The 20,546-nt window shown below is 35.4% G+C and overlaps 2 protein-coding genes across 3 annotated transcripts; one reads left to right on the top strand and one right to left on the bottom strand.

Annotated features, from left to right (window-relative positions):
* Nucleotides 1-1,260: 1,260 nt before the first annotated feature.
* On the top strand, nucleotides 1,261-18,350 carry LOC149838035 (uncharacterized). Of its 2 annotated transcripts, none has more exons than XM_090006328.1 (3): nucleotides 1,261-1,463; nucleotides 2,383-2,467; nucleotides 18,175-18,350. In XM_090006328.1, exons 1-3 carry the CDS (start codon nucleotides 1,266-1,268, stop codon nucleotides 18,249-18,251), a joined length of 360 nt encoding a protein of 119 aa, XP_089862454.1. In that variant the 5' UTR covers nucleotides 1,261-1,265; the 3' UTR covers nucleotides 18,252-18,350. The 2 variants fall into 2 exon arrangements, with proteins under 2 accessions (XP_089862454.1, XP_089862455.1); XM_090006329.1 differs by lacking the exon at nucleotides 18,175-18,350 and adding an exon at nucleotides 15,767-16,308.
* Nucleotides 18,351-20,049: 1,699 nt separating this feature from the next.
* On the bottom strand, nucleotides 20,050-20,284 carry ZPR3 (binding protein). The gene has a single exon (XM_090007570.1). It carries the CDS (start codon nucleotides 20,282-20,284, stop codon nucleotides 20,063-20,065), a length of 222 nt encoding a protein of 73 aa, XP_089863696.1. The 3' UTR covers nucleotides 20,050-20,062.
* Between the last annotated feature and the right edge of the window lie 262 nt (nucleotides 20,285-20,546).

The following is a 20,546-nucleotide window of genomic DNA, read 5'->3' on the forward strand; positions in this document are numbered from 1 at the left end:
TTCAGATATATATGTTCGGATTATTGTTGGATTCGGATCGATATTTTCAATCAGAGATATGTTTAGTTTTAGTTTTGGATTTAATTGGATCCATTTGCAGTTTTTACATGTAATACTCGTGGCCTTGGTTTTATTGGATCCAGTATTGCCATACATATTTCAGATCCAGATTCATATGTACATCATCTGATCTTATTTAGATTCTCGGATTCATACCTTTCGCACGACAGTAGGATTCAGATTCAAATCTAATACGATCCAGTTTGAAACTGATCCATTGTAACCACCACTATGAGATCGGTCCCACTCTTCAAATGATACGGTATTGGGTTAAGCCTGATTTAATACATATCCGACCCGTTACACGAAAACAACAAATAGGGAAATTTCACTTGTATGCCAACATTTTACCCTAATCTCGAGAAATGCCCCACCTTTCTAAATTTCCTGATATGCGCTTCTATTTTTTTAGAAACTTTCATAATCTTACAATCGGGTAACTGACCATTCACTCCAAGTTAAATCTCTTTTTTTTTCACAGAAAATGCTGGGGTTAGGCAAATCCCTACCAGTTATACAACCATAGACCATTGGGATTCGAACTCTCAACATCCCCCCTACAAGGTGACGTGTATTAACTGCTCCTGCCAGACAAGCGGAGCCCCTATTGGTAAAGGGTTCTGAAAAGGTGGGATTCGATCCCACTCCAAGTTAAAATCTCAGTAAAAATAAGTCAAATGATAATAATACCATCAAATCACTATTTTTTTTATGACGAAGGAGCCCTCACCGCGTCTCACTAGCGGGCCCGCCTCCCTGCAAGGGAAAACTTCCAGGTTGGAGATACGACCACTCAGCCTTACTTCCCCCCAACCATGTAAAAGCAACAGCAGCCTCATGTGACAGCGGGATTCGATCCTGGGCCTTCAGATTGACAAAGGACCCCTTTTACTACATGGAATACCACCTCGGTGGTCCTCAAATCACTAAAATGCCTACCTTTATAAATATTTCTCAAGTCTCAACTACAATGGGCAACATAGAAAACTGAAGCGTCACATTTCCCAAAACGTTGAAGATTAACCTGAAGTCCCGATTTGGCATTTTTATAGAAAAAACTGTCTAGTATCAGAAAATTCAGAAAAAAAAAGTCAATTTCTTGAAATTCGGGGAACAGCTTGGGGCCTAAATGAAAGTTTCCCGCAACAAAATCCTAAACGTTCACCGGATCGACGTCCGGATTTGAGCTTCCCGGGAAAAGGACGATGGCGACGAGTCGCCTGCAACTGCTGAAGCCCTCTCTCTTCCTCGCGTCGTCGTCGGATTCCCGTCGTCGGAGATGTTCCTTTCCCTTCTTCGGATCCGGAAACCCTAAATTTCTTCTTCTCCGACCGATCTCTTCGTCTCTGTCTGCTCGGTTTCTGCACTCGTCTCTACGTTTCTCTCAGAGTCCTGCTTCAGACGTATGCTCTCTCTCTCTCTCGTTGAATTCTTGATTTCTAGATTTGAAATATATCTTCCTTTCTTTGGTTCGATTACTGGAAGAAATAATGACGTAGATTGTGATTGTTGCGGGCTTTGCGTTTTTTTTTTAGATAGAGAGAAGGATTTAATTTCTCTTAGGACTCATTTTCATAGGATGTGGCTGGAGTTTCTAAGCCGTTTGCCACTGACGCCAACCCTTCACCTTTGTACAGGCTTGGGACTGGCACTAGTCGGGTCGCAACCCTCCTAATGGCGCAGTTAGACAGGAATGGAGAAATAGCGGAGTTAGATAGACAGGACTCGTAAAGCCGACCCATGTAATTGGGATAAAGCTTGTTAATGAAGATAAGGGAAGGATTTAGTTTGATTTTTTTATTACGTCGTAGAAACGTGTAGTCTCTCTCTCTCTCTCAGAACAGGAAATAATGACGTATATTTCTGATTGTGATTGCTGAAAAAACATGATCTTTCAAAATGTTTCCTATTTTGAAAATACCATGTTTTTATTGCAACGGCAACATGATAAAAGCAGTTTTTTAGTATTTTTTGATAATTATATTTCTTTATGATTTGACATCCTTTTATATATATTTTGTGTATACCCATATTTGCACGATATTTTCCCATAAAGTCAAAACATTTAATTTATCACGAGATTTTCGTCGACAGGATTTTCCTGGGAACGATATTTGTGAGATTGCTTTTAGGGTTGGAAGATAAACGGCAAGATGTTCTTTCTGGGAAGGCATTTGGGAACATATTTCCTGTTTAATTAAAACTTAGCTCCTACTTGTAATTTCCTCACGCTATATTGTTCTGAAACTTCTGCAGTAAAATAGGAATCTTCGTATGATCGCTATCCTTTTAGTTATATCCTACTCTTTGTATTGATGATAGACTTTTGCAAGTGAAGAAAGTCCATCGGTAGTAAGCGGTCTGCTGGATTTTCTGAACGAATCTTGGACTCGGTTTGATGCTACTGGTAAGAATTTGTATAGATGAGCAGTCGGTGAAAATTTGAGTTTAGTATCTGTGGAGAGAATGTTCTAATTGTGTGGTTTTTTATTAAGATATCCAACTTTAGTTTTTGTTTATCATTTCTGCCTGTTCATTTTTTCGAATTCATTTGCTTGAATTTGTTCTTATCGCTCTTTTGATGCTTTACTTTGCTTGCTTTGGTTCCACTATTGGCTCTTATGTACACTCTGTTTGCAACTGAAGCAAAAAGGCAATTACTAGCAGCTGGATTTCATTTGCTAAATGAGAATAATGAATGGGACATAAAGCCTGGTGGGCGCTACTTTTTTACGCGGAACATGTCCTGCTTGGTTGCTTTTGCTGTTGGAGAAAAGTGGGTCTAATCTTCTAGTTTTTGAGGCTCAGATTTACCAGTCCATTTGTATTATATGATGAATTGCTCACCTTTCTTCAAGGACTACCAATCAATTTCATCTCCCATGTTTAATTTGCATCAGCGAATGGTGTTGGCCGTAGATGTCACTGGTTTCCAGTTAGTTTTCTCAACTTCCATGGATAGAGTTGTGCATGGATGTTTTGCCTTGTGATGCTCGATTCATGGGATAAGCAAGGGTCGCTAATTCATCAAGAGGTCTATTCCAACTCAGTGCTGCACGTGTCAATTTTCTGTTTCTGCCATTTCCATACTGTGGCCTTACTACAGCAATTGGGAAGACTAGGTCCAAGATAGTTCTATCTTTATTTTCAAGCATTCACTGATTCAGTTGCATGGAGTATCCACACCCTCTTAAGACTATCAAAGGAATTTTTGTCAAAAAAGAAGACTGCATTTTTTTCAAATTGGTAACCATGGTCTTCCTTTCTTTTTCTCCTCTTCAAGGTTTGCTGCTCATTGAAAAATGGGTTTGAGTTTGTCTAGTGTTGGTGACTAGAGGTTATCCAAATTGTAATATGAGGAGCATCTATTTTGCTGTTGGTTCAGAACAGTGTGTATATGATATTTTCTGCGAGGAAGATTTTGAATATAACCAGATCAGTTACAAAATCATTCTTTTGCTCTTCTGAGGTGTTTGAGGGCAATTCATGTTGTGCATTGCTACACCTGATAACATAAGGATGCCTTTCTTTTAATACCTTGATGATGCTTCCTTCCTTTCCATAAAGGTAAGTTGAACTTTGGTGGTAGAATATGAAGTCCTAAACTTAGTATGATATTCCCACAGCTTCAAATCACAACTCATCTCCCTCCTAAACTTTTCTACCCGGTGTCTCTCCACATGATTACAGCTGTTGTAGTTCAGAAAGCAGTTTATTTTTTCATGTTCTATAGCTTGTATATCATGGGTACTCCAAAATGGCCAGGGTACTTGTGTTGACATTTGGTACTGCTTTCCACATTCTTGTATTCATCTCTTAAACATAAAAAAGGAAAAAAAATAGACAGAAAAAGCAAACATACACAAACACAGTGGCAGACATACACAAAGAAATGGTCAAATGTAGTATGTAAATTTTCTAATTGCTTGGTTATGACTTGTTAAGTGGGATCTTCGCATTGCTATATTGTTCTTGGCTTGGATTTTTAGGGTCAGAGTTCTGAACTACAGCATCAGCTACTTATCTTTTTGCTATCAGTCTTGGGCCTATGAAGCATTTTCTGGGGGTTAGAATTATGTTGAGAAACTCGGTTTTGATGTCACATAATATGATACACTGTCTTATTTGATTTTATATGATATGATAATATGTTCTCTTGAAATAATGTTATATTATGACTGAATATGTTTTGCCTTAAATCTAACGAGTATTTGATGCAAGGATATCTCACCCAATAAGGATGGAGACTTCCTGTTCAAGTACAACTATGGTGCAATCATACTCCTTGAAGAAAAAAACTTGATGAGCCATGCTTTTCTAAAGCTCAAATGAAGAAATCGGCTACCTCAAGATGAATATTTTTTTCTTCTTTAGAGTCATATGTAACAGAACCTTCAGGAACTTGCATTTTGCATATTACATACTCATTCATACATACTATATCATAAAAGTATACGATAGTTTCAAAAAGCTTCTTTTTTGAAAACCAATAGGTGTACCTTCTTACAACCTTTTATGAAAAAGACATTTTGTCATATAATAATTGGACCTTCTTACAACCTTTTATGAAAAAGACATTTTATCATTGTACCTTACACTATATACAAGACAACATGAAAAAAGGAATGTAGGAAAAAGACAAAAACATAAAATCGGCTACATATGAAAAACAAATAAAATATGTTTTTGAAAAGACTTTAGTTATCTTCTTTAATGAAATGTTTTTTTAATATAAGAAGAAGACAAAAACATAAAATCGACTACATAAGAAAAACAAATAAAATATGTTTTTGAAAAGACTTTAGTTATCTTCTCTAATGAAATGTTTCTTAAATACAAGAAGAAGACAAAAACATAAATCGGCTACACATAAGAAAAACAAATAAAATATGGTTTTAAAAGGACTCTAGTTACCTTTTTTATAACCATAGAATGTCGACTTACTTGAAGTCATCATTCTCTCTACAAAGCATTAAATGCCTTCTGTAACAAATCCTTTCTAAATATCCTTCCCAAAGAATGTCGACCTTCCTTTTGGTCCTCATTCTCTCTGGAGACTTTGAAATACACTACATAAAGAATACACTTGACATGACTATGTACAAATAAATATCTCAAAGCACTCATAGTACTTACACTCATTTAAAGTAAAGAAGTACTAATGTACCTCAAATCATTAATTAGAATAAAGACAAAACTACAACCCAACGTTCAAATGTACTATTGTAAGAAATAGACTTTTTACATAAAATATGTATTACCTGAAAATATTACAACGACTAGTATACCCTCTATTTCACCTTTATGGAAAAAGGCATTCTCGAACTTCTCTAAAAGATGTTTTTGAAATGACCTAACATTTCACATTTCAAAAAGTTACAATTCCAAAATGTAACGACTACTTTTTATAAGCTATATAAACACACACACATAAACTATTCCAAGAAGAGGAATGAAATAGACGTGTGAGCTTACAAAGAGAAAAATTTTCTATTCGTGATTTGAAAAGAGAGCCTTGAAAAAAAAAGAGAAAAAGAAAAAGAAAGAAAAGAGAAAAAGTCAAGTCCAGCTCTTTGACAAAGAGTATCCTCTGAGTGACAAACAAAACATTCTTAGAATCCTTCATTCGTGTATTCATATCATTCTGAAGGTTCTATAGGAAGTATTGTAACTCTGTTTATCCACTGTATTCCTTCTTTGTTTAAAGAAGTAGACCTCTGTGAAAGAGGGTGTTGCCCTTCTCTGTTGAGAGAAGAAGACCTCTTGGGAAGAGGGTGTTGTACTATTTATCCGGTGACTCGGATGTTATAGTGGAAATCTCAAGTGGTTTGCTTGGGGACTGGATGTAGGTCTGGATATTGACCGAACCAGTATAACTTCTGTGTTTTATGTGTTGTGCCTTATTACTTAGTTATTTTATTTTATCGATCATAATCATATTTCACTATTCACCCACCCTCTAGTGGAATTTCATTTGGTATCAGAGCAGGTTTGCTGGTTTCGACATAACAAGTCTTCCAGCACAAATGACATCTACCTCTTATGCTCGTGATATTGAAGGTCAACACGCATCTCGTCCTCCCTTCTTCAATGGCTCCAACTATGGATATTCGAAGTGCAGAATGGCTATCTTTCTCAAATCCATAGACTTTGCTGTATGGAAAATTGTTGAGCATCCATACACATCTCCATCCGCAGACTATAACTTATGGTCTGATGAAGAAAAGAAAATGGCAAACCTAAATGCAAAGGCTATGAATGCCTTATATTGTGCCATTGATCAGAATGAATTCAACAGAATATCTATATGTGAATCTGTATATGACATTTGACATTCTTTGGAGGTTATTCATGAAGGAACCAACAAAGTAAAAGAAGCCAAAATATCATCTCTTGTTAGAAAATATGAGTTGTTCAAAATGAACAAAGATGAACCCATCACAAAGATGTTTACCAGATTCACCAACATCACCAATGATCTGAAATCTCTGGGTGTAACATATTCTCAGACTGAAAAGGTGAAGAAAATCTTGAGATCTCTCACAACTGATTGGGAGAAAAAGACTACTGCTATTGAAGAAGCTCAAGATCTATCTAAACTTACATTGGACGACTTAATAGGCAATCTTATGGCCTATGAAGTCCACATGAAAGAAAGAAGGGAAGAAGAGCAACCAGTAAAGAAAACTCTAGCTTTCCCAGCCCTATCTGAGAATGAAGACTCAGATAAAGAATCAGAAATTGCGCTACTTACCAGAAAATTTCAGCGCTTCATGAGAAGAAACCGGCTTCCAAACAGGCACAAGGAAAGAAAAGATCTTAAAGAAGATCCCATGTGCTTTCAGTGTAATAAGCCAGGCCACTTAAAACGTGACTGTCCACTTCTCAAAAGAAAGTCCAAAACTGAGGAACCAAAGAAGAGGTTCTTCAAGAAAAAGGCTCTGCATGCTCAATGGGATGATTCAGAACCATCCACTAGTGAAGAATCAAGTGATGATGAAGCCGAAACTGCAAATATGTGTTTCATGGCAAACGAAAGTTCGGTAAGTGAAATCTCTGATTTTTCCTTTGAAGAACTTCTAGATGCTTTTCAAGATCTATTTGAAGAATCTAGAAAATTGAGTTTCAAAAATAAAGTTTTAAAATCTGAAAATTTAAAGCTTTCTCAAGAAAATGAAAAACTCAGCAGTGAAAATTCTGAGTTGAAAAAGAAAAATCTTTTGCTTATGTCTGAAATTTCTTCTACTAGCTCCAAAACTAAAAATATGCAAGTAGAGATTTCAGAGCTAAAAAGTAAAACTGAGAACCTCACGAAAACGGTTTTCAAGTTTACTAAAGGTAAAGAGAACTTGGATAAACTCTTATCCTCTCAGAAGGTCTCTTTTTACAAGAATGGTATTGGCTACTCTCATTTCAAAAAACCTTCTTGTATAAATCAAAAGACCACGTTTGTGAAAAGTTCATCTGAACTAAATAAGGAGTATTACAATGTTAATCTTTTTAACTCCTCTAAAGAGATAGACAAACCCAAATCCAAATGGATGTGGGTTCTAAAGTCTAACAAAAAAGGACCCGATTGGGTACCAAAAAGGAGATTTACTTAATGTTTTACAGGCTCCAAAGAAGAAGAGCAGATGGATATTAGATAGTGGATGTTCAAAGCACATGACAGGACATCCAGACTTTTTTGCTGTTCTTCATCATAAAGAAGGAGGAACCGTCACCTTTGGAGATAACAACAAAGGTTTGATAATTGGTATTGGAAATATTGGTAACATAGACAAACCTCTTATCAAAGACGTTCTCCTTGTTAAAGGCTTAAAACATAACCTACTAAGTATCAGTCAAATGTGTGACACAGGTTATAATGTTAGCTTTAATCATGATGCATGCCTCATAGCTGACACAAATGAAAACATCATCTTAAAATGTATAAGAAAGAATAATATATATGAACTATACCTAAAAAACATCACAGAACATTGCCTCATAGCTAATAATGACACTCAACATCTATGGCACATGAGAATGGGCCATGTCAATTCTAAATACATGTCTAAACTAGCTAAAGATAAGTTAGTACGTGGGTTACCCAACATATCTTTTAAAAAGGATTATTTTTGTGATGCATGTCAATTAGGAAAATTGTCAAAATCTTCTTTCAAATCAAAGAATGTCATTTCAAGTAAAAGACCTTTAGAGCTCCTCCACCTGGACCTTTTTGGTCCTTCTAGGGTAGCTAGCCTTAATCATAATAGATATGCTTTTGTCATTGTAGATGATTACTCAAGATTTACTTGGGTAATATTTTTGAAAAACAAAAGTGACACGTTTTGTCAGTTTGAAATCTTATGTAAAAAATTACAAAACGAAAAATCATGTTCTATTGTTAAAATCCGTAGTGACCATGGAGGAGAATTTGAAAATGAACTCTTTGAAAATTTTTGTAACTTGCATGGTATTTCTCATAACTTTGCCTTTCCTAGAGCTGCACCTCAAAATGGTGTAGTAGAAAGAAAGAATAGAACCCTTCAGGAATCTGCCAGGACTATGCTCCAACACAATAATCTTGCAAAATCTTTTTGGGCAGAAGCTGTTAATACTGCATGCTACATAACAAATAGAGTTCTCATTAGACCCTTATTAAATAAAACTCCCTATGAACTATTCTATGACAGAACTCCAAGAATAGACTATTTCAAAGTCTTTGGATGTAAATACTTTATCCTAAACACAAAAGATAGCCTGAATAAGTTTGATGCTAAATCTGTTGAAGGCATATTCTTAGGATATTCAAGTCATAGTAAAGCATACAGAGTTTTCAATAAGAGTCATAATACTATTGAAGAATCTATACATGTTAGTTTTTGTGAATCTATTGATCAATCTGTTCATATACAAACTAATGATGATGATGTTGAAAGTACAGATTTATTTTTAGATAACACAGCTAAGTCTAATGAAGATGATCACCAAAGAACCTTTGTCGATATCAAAGATCATCCTCAAAAGCAGATTTTGGGAGAACTAACAAAGGGGGTTCAAACTAGAGCTCAGCTTGAACGGATTGCAAACATGACATTCATTTATCAACTTGAACCAAAGAAGATTGATGAAGCCATCATTGATGAGTTCTGGATGCTAGCTATGACTGAAGAACTGAATCAATTCCAAAGAAATGACATTTGGGATCTTGTACCTAGACCAAAGGATCATCCAATCATTGGGACAAGATGGATCTTCAGAAACAAGCTAGACGAAACAGGTAATGTTATAAGAAACAAGGCCAGACTAGTAGCTCAAGGATACAACCAGGAGGAAGGTATTGACTTTGATGAAACATTTGCTCCTGTTGCTAGACTTGAATCTATTAGAATGCTCTTAGCATATGCAAGCTATATGGATTTCAAATTATTTCAAATGGATGTTAAAAGTGCTTTCTTAAATGGTTTTATAAATGAAGAAGTCTATGTAAAACAACCTCCAGGATTTGAAAATGAACAATACCCAGATCATGTTTTTAAACTCAAACGTGCTTTATATGGTTTAAAACAAGCACCTCGTGCTTGGTACGAAAGACTTAAAACCTTTTTATTAAAAACTGGTTTTTCTGTTGGCAAAGCAGATTCTACACTATTTGTCAAAGTAGTGAATAATCATACCCTAATTGTTCAAATTTATGTCGACGACATCATCTTTGGATCTTCTAACAGCACTCTCCGTGAAGATTTTTCTAAGTCCATGCAGAATGAATTCGAAATGAGTATGATGGGAGAACTCACCTACTTTCTTGGACTGCATATTAAGCAAACCAAGGATGGAGTTTTCATCAATCAATCTAAGTATGCTCGTGAACTTCTGAAGAGGTTCAACATGAACTCAACTGCTTCAAAATCTACTCCTATGAGCACTACTACTGTGTTGGACAAAGATGAAGATGGTAAGTCTGTTGATACAAAGGTACACCGAGGTATGATAGGATCACTTCTTTATTTAACTGCTAGCCGTCCAGATATAATGTTTAGTGTTTGCTTGTGTGCTAGATTTCAGTCAAATCCAAAAGAATCACATCTTAAAGCTGTAAAAAGAATAATGAGATATTTAAAAGACACAGTTGATTTTGGATTATTCTATTCAAAATCCTCTACATTTGATCTAATCTCATACAGCGATGCTGACTTTGCTGGAAGTAAATCTGACAGAAAAAGCACAAGTGGAACATGTCACATGCTAGGGCACTCACTAGTATCATGGTTCAGTAAGAAACAAAACTGTGTATCATTATCAACTACTGAAGCCGAATACATTGCTGCTAGCCTAGCTTGTACTCAAGTCATCTGGATGAAACAAACTTTAAAAGATTTTGGTTTAAATTTTGAAAATACAACTATTTTCTGTGATAATACGAGTGTTATAAACCTATCTAAGAATCCTATTTTACACTCACGAACTAAGCACATTCAAATAAGACACCACTTCTTAAGAGAACAAGTCTTAAACAACATAATTAAATTAGAATTCATACCCACTAATCAACAGTTAGCAGACATATTCACTAAACCATTAAAACATGAAGACTTCACACGAATTAGAAGAGAACTAGGAATATGCAAACTAAGTGACTTATAAATTAATCACACTTATTATAATACTTCTTATAAGTCTTGTTTAAATCTTATTTTAAATTGCTTTCCTTCTTATCGATTTTAGTTAGTCAAACTAAGTTTCCATATTCACGTATTCTTATAAGACTCATTCTTTATGTCATTTAACTTGTCATCTTTCAAGTACACATCCATTATAACTCCTTGTCCTATCTCCTTTCTCTCATATCCATAAAAACTAATTATATTAAAAGCCATCATAAAAATGTTCACATCACTCAACTCCTTTATTATTTTTTGTCCTTTTATAAAAACTTTTCTTACGATAAATGGTCCTACTTAGTTTATGAGAACTCATACTCTTCATTAGTTAAAATCGAATGACTATTTAGTTCCTTTAAAAGATCTAGTTGATATATTCACACGTAATTTTTTTACTATATCATCTATTATATCATAGCCCAACAAACTATCTATTATCATCTCTTTTGTATACAAATTAAGCCTCCGTTTTTGTCTACTCTTATTTAAAACTTAACCTTGTCGAGTTTCTTTAAGAATATAAATAATAATTCATATCAATCATAACTTCATGTCTTTCATCAACCTTTTTTTTTATTACTTCTTTATCCTTCTGTGTCATCTCACTTCTCTCTATGACAACTCACATTTATTACTCTTCATTCATAAATATTTCTTTGTCTCCTCATTTCATCTCTCGAATACATTTTTTATTATACATTTTTGAATCCGACTCCTCCATGTCTATTCTTATTTAAATTCTTATATATTTTTAACTCTTTCTCCTTTTGGTCTCATCATCTCTCTCACCACTAGTCTAAGTCAAAATATGTCCTTCTCATATCCACGTATACTCTTAAAAAATTACAAATATTAATCATGAAACAATTTTTTTGGGTACTCTTTTCTTTAAAATGTCATATCTTTCAAAATACACATCACATGATCACCCTATGACCTTTCTTTCCCTCCGTGACCTTGTCTCTCTCTTATTGTATATCTCTCTAAAATCGAGAACCTTTAAAGTCTTGCCTCCAAGCAAACCTCTATTTATTCTATCTCTACTTTATGTCATATCTAAATCAAGTAAATGTTGTCCTTTATTTTCTTTCTCTCCTCTCTAGATATCCACATCATCTTTTTTATGTCTTTAACTCTCCATTCACGATTTTAGAATCCCTTCACATAAAGTAACAAGTTGTTTGTCTTATTAGGCCATTATGTTTAAAAGATCAATCATTTTTGTAAAAACATGACACCCCATACTCTATTAATGGCTTCCTCACTAGTCGATAAACTCATCCATAGTAAAATCTATATATCTCAATAACTATGTCCTCCTCAATCTAATATAATACACTATCCTCAAACATTGATTTGATTCGTCATTCACAAGTCTCTTAACTTACTCCTCACGGATGTCCTTATGTGACTAAAATCTAAAAGTTACTCACTTCCAATGTCATTCATTTCATATCAACAATTATTTTCTTCCTTCTATTTAATCAATTGGTTCATCTCTTACCATTCCATTCGAACTTTTCTATCCTTATACAATTACTTTCTCTCGGTTCTAGCTCCTTTCTCTCCTAGTGATTTATTTTCAAGGCATTCGATAATGGCTTCCTCCTCTACCAATCTGATCACCTCCGCCGATCTAAGGTATCCTGATTTGTTTCACACCTACAACTCACTCTGCTCTCGCCTCATTCAGGAAGGAAAATTGATCAACTTTGACGACTTTAAGTTCTTCGACTTAGACACCTATCTCCCTGAACTCAAACCTCTCATAGGATCTTCATCTCCAGCTGCCTACTATTCCGAACTAGTCCGACTGTTTTACACCAACTTCTCTTCTGATCATGAACAAACCTCAATCACCAGCAAAGTCCGAGGACAACTGATGATTTTCGATGCTTCCGACCTAGGTAGAATTCTAAATCTACCTTCCACCGGTACCGACCTTAACACCATAGTACCAATCGACCGATCGGTACTTCGAAAAATACTTCTCTGCACCAACTGCTACCAACTTCCGTGGCACATGAGGAATCTCCAACCTCATGCTCAGCTACTTGCCCAGATTATTCTCCACAACATCTATCCCAAGCATCCCCGCCAGGGATTAGTTCCTCGAAAAATCTCTCTTCTTATCTACGCAATCCTTTCTTCTCTTCCGATAAATTGGTCATCCATTATTTTCGACCTCTTTATTCGTTATCAGAAATTTGAGCCTCTTCTTTTTGGGTGTTTTATAACTCCCATTCTCAAATACTTCCGAGTACCACTTCACAACGAAGTCATCCTCCGTCCCTCTCACGTCCTCGATGGTACCACCTTCAATCTAAGGTCCCTGCACATGCCCGGCTCTGATGAAGCAGATCCAATGTCCTCCTTCAATTACTTTTCTGCTATGATGGATATCGAGCAAACTCAGGATCGAATCCTTCGTAATCAAGCCCTGTTGCAGCAAACTCGCAAGCGGAATCGTGCCAACCGGACACCTTCACCTTCTCCTCCTTCGAGATAGACTCATTTTTTATTATATTTGGTCTGTAATAACTTTCTTACTCTGATCCTTCCTTTTTTTCCATGACAAAGGGGGAGAAAACCTGTCTCCATTATTGGAGAAATATTCTCTCTTTAAACATTATTTCACTTTTTTATCATATTATTATTTCTATGCATAATGTCTTTTTGACAGGGGGAGCATATTTTGTCATCATCAAAAAGGGGGAGAATGTTGAGAAACTCGGTTTTGATGTCACATAATATGATACACTGTCTTATTTGATTTTATATGATATGATAATATGTTCTCTTGAAATAATGTTATATTATGACTGAATATGTTTTGCCTTAAATCTAACGAGTATTTGATGCAAGGATATCTCACCCAATAAGGATGGAGACTTCCTGTTCAAGTACAACTATGGTGCAATCATACTCCTTGAAGAAAAAAGCTTGATGAGCCATGCTTTCCTAAAGCTCAAATGAAGAAATCGGCTACCTCAAGATGAAGATTTTTTTTTTCTTTAGAGTCATATGTAACAGAACCTTCAGGAACTTGCATTTTGCATATTACATACTCATTCATACATACTATATCATAAAAGTATACGATAGTTTCAAAAAGCTTCTTTTTTGAAAACCAATAGGTGTACCTTCTTACAACCTTTTATGAAAAAGACATTTTGTCATATAATAATTGGACCTTCTTACAACCTTTTATAAAAAAATCATTTTATCATTGTACCTTACACTATATACAAGACAATATGAAAAAAGGAATGTAGGAAAAAGACAAAAACATAAAATCGGCTACATATGAAAAACAAATAAAATATATTTTTGAAAAGACTTTAGTTATCTTCTTTAATGAAATGTTTTTTTAATATAAGAAGAAGACAAAAACATAAAATCGACTACATAAGAAAAACAAATAAAATATGTTTTTGAAAAGACTTTAGTTATCTTCTCTAATGAAATGTTTCTTAAATACAAGAAGAAGACAAAAACATAAATCGGCTACACATAAGAAAAACAAATAAAATATGGTTTTAAAAGGACTCTAGTTACCTTTTTTATAACCATAGAATGTCGACTTACATGAAGTCATCATTCTCTCTACAAAGCATTAAATGCCTTCTGTAACAAATCCTTTCTAAATATCCTTCCCAAAGAATGTCGACCTTCCTTTTGGTCCTCATTTTCTCTGGAGACTTTGAAATACACTACATAAAGAATACACTTGACATGACTATGTACAAATAAATATCTCAAAGCACTCATTAGTACTTACACTCATTTAAAGTAAAGAAGTACTAATGTACCTCAAATCATTAATTAGAATAAAGATAAAACTACAACCCAACGTTCAAATGTACTATTGTAAGAAATAGACTTTTTACATAAAATATGTATTACCTGAAAATATTACAACGACTAGTATACCCTCTATTTCACCTTTATGGAAAAAGGCATTCTCGAACTTCTCTAAAATATGTTTTTGAAATGACCTAACATTTGACATTTCAAAAAGTTACAATTCCAAAATGTAACGACTACTTTTTATAAGCTATATAAACACACACACATAAACTATTCCAAGAAGAGGAATGAAATAGACGTGTGAGCTTACAAAGAGAAAAATTTTCTATTCGTGATTTGAAAAGAGAGCCTTGAAAAAGAAAGAGAAAAAGAAAAAGAAAAAGAAAGAAAAGAGAAAAAGTCAAGTCCAGCTCTTTGACAAAGAGTATCCTCTGAGTGACAAACAGAACATTCTTAGAATCCTTCATTCGTCCATTCATATCATTCTGAAGGTTCTATAGGAAGTATTGTAACTCTGTTTATCCACTGTATTCCTTCTTTGTTTAAAGAAGTAGACCTCTGTGAAAGAGGGTGTTGCCCTTCTCTGTTGAGAGAAGACCTCTTGGGAAGAGGGTGTGCCCCTTCTCTGTTGAGAGAAGAAGACCTCTTGGGAAGAGGGTGTTGTACTATTTATCCGGTGACTCGGATGTTATAGTGGAAATCTCAAGTGGTTTGCTTGAGGACTGGATGTAGGTCTGGATATTGACCGAACCAGTATAACTTCTGTGTTTTATGTGTTATGCCTTATTACTTAGTTATTTTATTTTATCGATCATAATCATATTTCACTATTCACCCCCCCTCTAGTGGAATTTCAAATTAGATCTCTTTGGGTATTTGATCTTTGCAGCTGAATATGTACAGTTTATGTTGTTTCCTTCTGGTCCAAGGTAGGCAATGTCCTTCCTCTGTTATCATTTGCCTTTGTTTTTGCCAGTAGTTCTTCAATATAAAGCTCTAAAATGGTTCTTTTAGTTCCACTTGGATCCATAATTAGTGCATTGTATTCCTTGTGTTGTGGTTATGCTTATGCTTATGCCATCTAGATGAGTTATCCCTGCTTGTCCATTTACAAGCTGAAAGTTTGGTTCAGTCATTGCCATCATGTTGCCCATGTGGAATCCTGAGAGTTTGCTTAATGTGTTTTTTTTTCTTTTAGTGATGCCCATTGTTGCAGTCTTTTTTGCTAATGGTTCTCTATTGTTATGCAGGTACAATGTGGGTAGTGGATTTCATGTGATTGCTGCACATACAGATGGTCCCTGTCTTAAACTGAAACCAATATCTGCATCATCAAAGTCTGGATTTCTGATGGTGAATGTACAGACATATGGAGGTGGTTTGTGGCATATGTGGTTTGGCAGGGACTTAAGTGTAGCAGGAAGAGCTATATTAAGAACTGATGGGTCTTTTGTGCATAAGCTTGTCAAAGTGAAGAGGCCTATACTGCGTGTGCCAACGCTGGCAATCCATCTTGACTGGTTGCTGATTAACTTGTTCGGTCTTTCTTTTGCTGAAACTTGATGGATTTCTATCTTAGCTGTACATGTATTTCCTAACACTGAATGTTATTTTGTAGATAACGTAGTGCCAGATTTAAAGGCAATACCATAATTATAAACTGCAAAATATTTTGAATAAATCTGAAAATTTGAAGGTCAGAGTTTAGGTTGGAAGGCAGAGTCATAATTTTGTTTTGTTGAACTGATAACTATGATACAAGTAACTATATAAATGTGATTTGTATCTTGATAGCTTTCATGGTTGAGATGTGGTTGAATGCTTCAATTTCTGAAGTGAAATTGAATAAGACTAATTTTGGTTCACCATGAAGGGTATGTATATGAGGTAATGAAATGACTAAAATGCCCTTACTGCTATGCAGAATTATTAATCAAAAAAGACTGCTATGCAGAATTATTAATCAAAAAAGACTGCTATGCAGAATTATTAATCAAAAAAGACTGCTATGCAGAATTATTAATCAAAAAAGAATGAAAGACCTTTGAATAGTACTGCATGATATAAAAGCTATTTGATGCCTATGGCTTGGCCATATATGTTGATTTTGAACCAGGGGCGTAGCTAGGATTCATGTGAGGAGGGGGCAAACATGGTTGTAGAAAAAAAAATTATTTGTGTGATGGTTGGGGGTTTGGGGGCAGCGCCCCCGAATTTTTTTTTTTTTGAGATAAAATAAAAAATGGCTACAATTATTAATAAAAATCTATTTCATATGGACAAATCAAACTATTTGCTGCAGTCAGGGCTGGGCTAGGACTGGGCTGGGCTAAAAAATGGATAAAAATCTATTTCATATGGAATCAGGGCAGGGCTAGGACTGGGCTTTTAAAAAAAAAAAAAAATTTAACTGTTTGGGGAGGCAGGACTGGGCTACAGCCCAGTCCTGCCCCCCCCTAGCTACGCCCCTGTTTTGAACATTACTGCATGAATAAGAAATATGTTCTTTGCTATTCAGGCATGCTTATTTTGAATATTCACTTCCCATCACTTACATGCACATTGATGTGTTGTTTTTATCAGATGATATATATTGCTTGCTTGTCCTTATGAACAAACTTTACTAAATGAAAGAGACCATCAAATCCTAGTAGTTTTTGTCAGATGCCAAAAATTTTGGCCTTTCAGTGCCATTTTAGGCTGTGGATGTTGCCTCTGTGTGTGGAATTCAATTGATGTGGTTCCATGTGTGCTTGAGTTTTGCTCTCACCTGCAGTATCTAATCACTAAAAGATTAACTGAACATTTTTCTGCTTTTTTTCTCTCCTGATTTATATTTTGTAATCTGAACTTTGCCAATATCACGTTGGGTAGTGGTCATTTTGTTCTGTATGAAGTTATATTTTGAACGTCAAAAATTGAAATGCTGAATATATTTTCTTTTACTGTCACAGCACAGTCAATACCGAGGGGTTTAAACCAAATCTTGAGGCTCATCTTGTTCCTCTTTCAGCAACAAAACTGGAAGATGAGACTCCTCTTAAGCAGAAGAAAAAAATGTAATGAAATAAAAAAAAAGCAAATAAATGTCATTTATGGGGCTTACAAGAACACAACCAACCAAGAACACTTGAAGCCACACTACCCACACAAGGGTCAAAATAAAGGTTCTTGTATTACATGGAATGCTCTGAAGGCATTAGATTATACAAGGGCTTGAAGCCCTATTTATAATACACAAGGGACATAGGGAGGAGCAGCCCAACTAGCTCTTGGAGCTGCCCAATCTCAGTACAACATTTACATTTATAAAAAAACCAGAAAATAAAAATTAAAAATAAACAGTCAGTCCATTAGGGGCTGACACTTATTATAATGTAAAATGATCGAAATACCCTTGATGAGTATTCCAGTTTATATACCTATATATAGGTACAAATATATATATTAAAGGCTTATCTTTAGTAAAAAAATCTACAGTTGATAGTCAGATGGAACATAAGGCAACAGGCAACGTGATGGTCTTCTTTAGAAATTCGTTCTTTCATGGAATGTATGATCAAACCTACTGACTTCCGCTGTTTTTATCATTCAGGTCCTCGACTAACAATGCTTAAGTAATTCATTTTTCTTGATTGTTCTTGTTTCTCTCATGCAGTATACGTGAGATGTGGGAAGGAAGATGTGGACATCGCTTACAAAATTTTCAAGGCATTTTTACCAAACGTTCTCTAGCATTGACAAGAAGCTGAAGGTAGATGGTTAATGATGAATGGTACTGGTAAACGGTAATTACACATATTTATGTGATCCTGTTGAATGCTCTACGATATCAAAGCTCTGAAAATTACTGTCGTTATCGTAATTTTATTTGATGAAGCTCTTGTGTTCATTACTGCAACATCTGCACAGCTTGAAACACATTGGAGATGTTGAATATCCAGGGTTAGTGAACGAAACTTCAAATTTTCTGAGCTTGTTTCAGTAAAAGAAACTCCATTGGTTCGCGTCAACTTGGCTCAGCTTCTTTTAGTATGAAAACACCATTGAACCATAGCAACGTGAATATGAGAATTTAAAAGGACATTCTCGTCTTTGATATTGGCGGCAGGGGGTCAACTTGTCTAGGTGCTAATGGATCGGATCTGGGCCATATTATTGGCACCAGATTAGCATTTTCTTTGGACATGAGTTGTTTATGACACTGGATCTAGATCATCTAGGTCCAATTATGTGATTTCAATTGTTTATTTAGTCCATTAAAAATGTGGTTTAACGGGACAAATGTGGAACACGGGTCCATGGATTTCACCTGTATCTCTGGATCTAGTGCAAATTACTCCGTTTTAAGCTATACTTTGTGATGCTGGGAGGGAATGATACATTCATCCTGAAAACTGGAATACGTGGTATTTGGGAGGAAACAAAAAGTAGTCGAAGCCTTGTAGACGAATTGACTTACTCTTAGACACAAGAAACCAGCTTGAGCTAGTTAGCAATTCAGGACACACCAACTTTGACAAAATGAAGAAAGAATGGACCATCTCTTTACCAACTCGCTTTACTCGTTTTTAGGATCCACAAAAATCATTGATTTTAGATCTTCAAACTTTTTGCAGTGCACCACAAAGATGGACCTTCTCTTTACTAATTCGCTTACTCTTTAGTAGAATCCCCAAAAATCATTGATCTTAGGACATAGATCTTCAACTTTTTGCAGTTGCACCACAAAGTTGGTACTTAACTTTTTGCAGTGCACCACAAAGATGAACCCTCCTCTTTACTATTTAGCTTACTCCTTTTTAGGATCCACAAAAATCATTGATCTTAGGACATGGATCTTCAACTTTTTGCAGTTGCACCACAAAGTTGGTACCAACGAGTAATAACTCATTACTCGTGCATTATTAAGCAATTCTGACCGTACAGATTTGAACCATCGTAAGGATAAAGATGAAGGGGGTTCAAATTTGCATCAAAATATAATTAATGAGAAAGAAAGATTCACACATCCAAATTGTTACGTAAAAACATGAATTTGTATCAAATAAACAATGCTAAACTCATCTGTACGGTCTAAACTAGTTCAAACTTCAAAGTGCATATGATGAGGTAAGATATGTTTAAGCCGATGGATATTTGCATCAATCCAGAAACAACTTTTAACAAGCTATACTTTTACCAGCAACCTTAGTATAAAAGTACGAGTTATCAACTTTATCAAATCACCTTAGTACAACTGTTTGGGACCTACTGGATTGGAGGTTAACTAATAGATATAGGGACATACTAGCCTTTGTGTAAAGCTGTGAACGATGTCGAACGACCTCGTGTCATAGGAAACATCAGGAAAGAAACGAAGAAAGAGAGAGAATGCAACAAAAAGTTAGACACCATTTTCCTTCATATCAACAAGAAACTTCTGCTACAGTGTTTTCAGTACACTACACATCACATCTTCCTATGGCTACTGCATGTAAGGCGTTACCACAAAAAACCGCTTGCAGAAAACCAAAGCATCTTCACCACCAATTCTAAGGAGTCTTCTAGTGTTTTGGAGGGTCATGTTTGGTGCCTGAGGTGGTGCCGTTGTTGGTGTTGCCTGCACCATTCTTATGGTTAGGGTTTGCCTTGGAGAGCCTTTGCTTCAGCTCTGACAAGAGGGCCTGGTTCTCTTGGTTGAGAAGTTGAGCCTTCAACTTTAGCCTCTCGTTCTCTTGTAGTATGTAGCAGTTCTGCAGAAAGAGCTCAGCGTTCAACTTCTCCATCTCTGCACAACAATATGCTATCACTTTTTATCAAACTTTTCTAGAACACCAAGTGAAAGGAAGATAATATGTATTGAATGAACAGTGAACCATTTGGACACCAAGTGAATTTTGTTTTGATAAACATTGGCTGTTTGCAAGATGTGTCCGAATTTAGTAACTACAACGATTCTTATACTAGGAGAAAACTTCAAACTCTTGATATCATATATGTAAGATGACCAATTATTTTTTATCTTATCAGAAAAAGATATCCAAATTC

This window comes from Nuphar pumila, chromosome 5, assembly GCF_984573655.1.
Source record: "Nuphar pumila chromosome 5, dmNupPumi1.hap1.1, whole genome shotgun sequence".
Lineage (NCBI taxonomy): Eukaryota > Viridiplantae > Streptophyta > Magnoliopsida > Nymphaeales > Nymphaeaceae > Nuphar > Nuphar pumila.

Coding starts and splice junctions, on each gene's coding strand:
- LOC149838035 (XM_090006328.1), top strand. CDS start 1,266: ATGGCGACGAGTCGCCTGCAACTGCTGAAGCCCTCTCTCTTCCTCGCG. Junction 1,464..2,382: donor CTCAGAGTCCTGCTTCAGAC/GTATGCTCTCTC, acceptor TATTGATGATAG/ACTTTTGCAAGTGAAGAAAG. Junction 2,468..18,174: donor GACTCGGTTTGATGCTACTG/GTAAGAATTTGT, acceptor TCTCTCATGCAG/TATACGTGAGATGTGGGAAG.
- ZPR3 (XM_090007570.1), bottom strand. CDS start 20,284: ATGGAGAAGTTGAACGCTGAGCTCTTTCTGCAGAACTGCTACATACTA.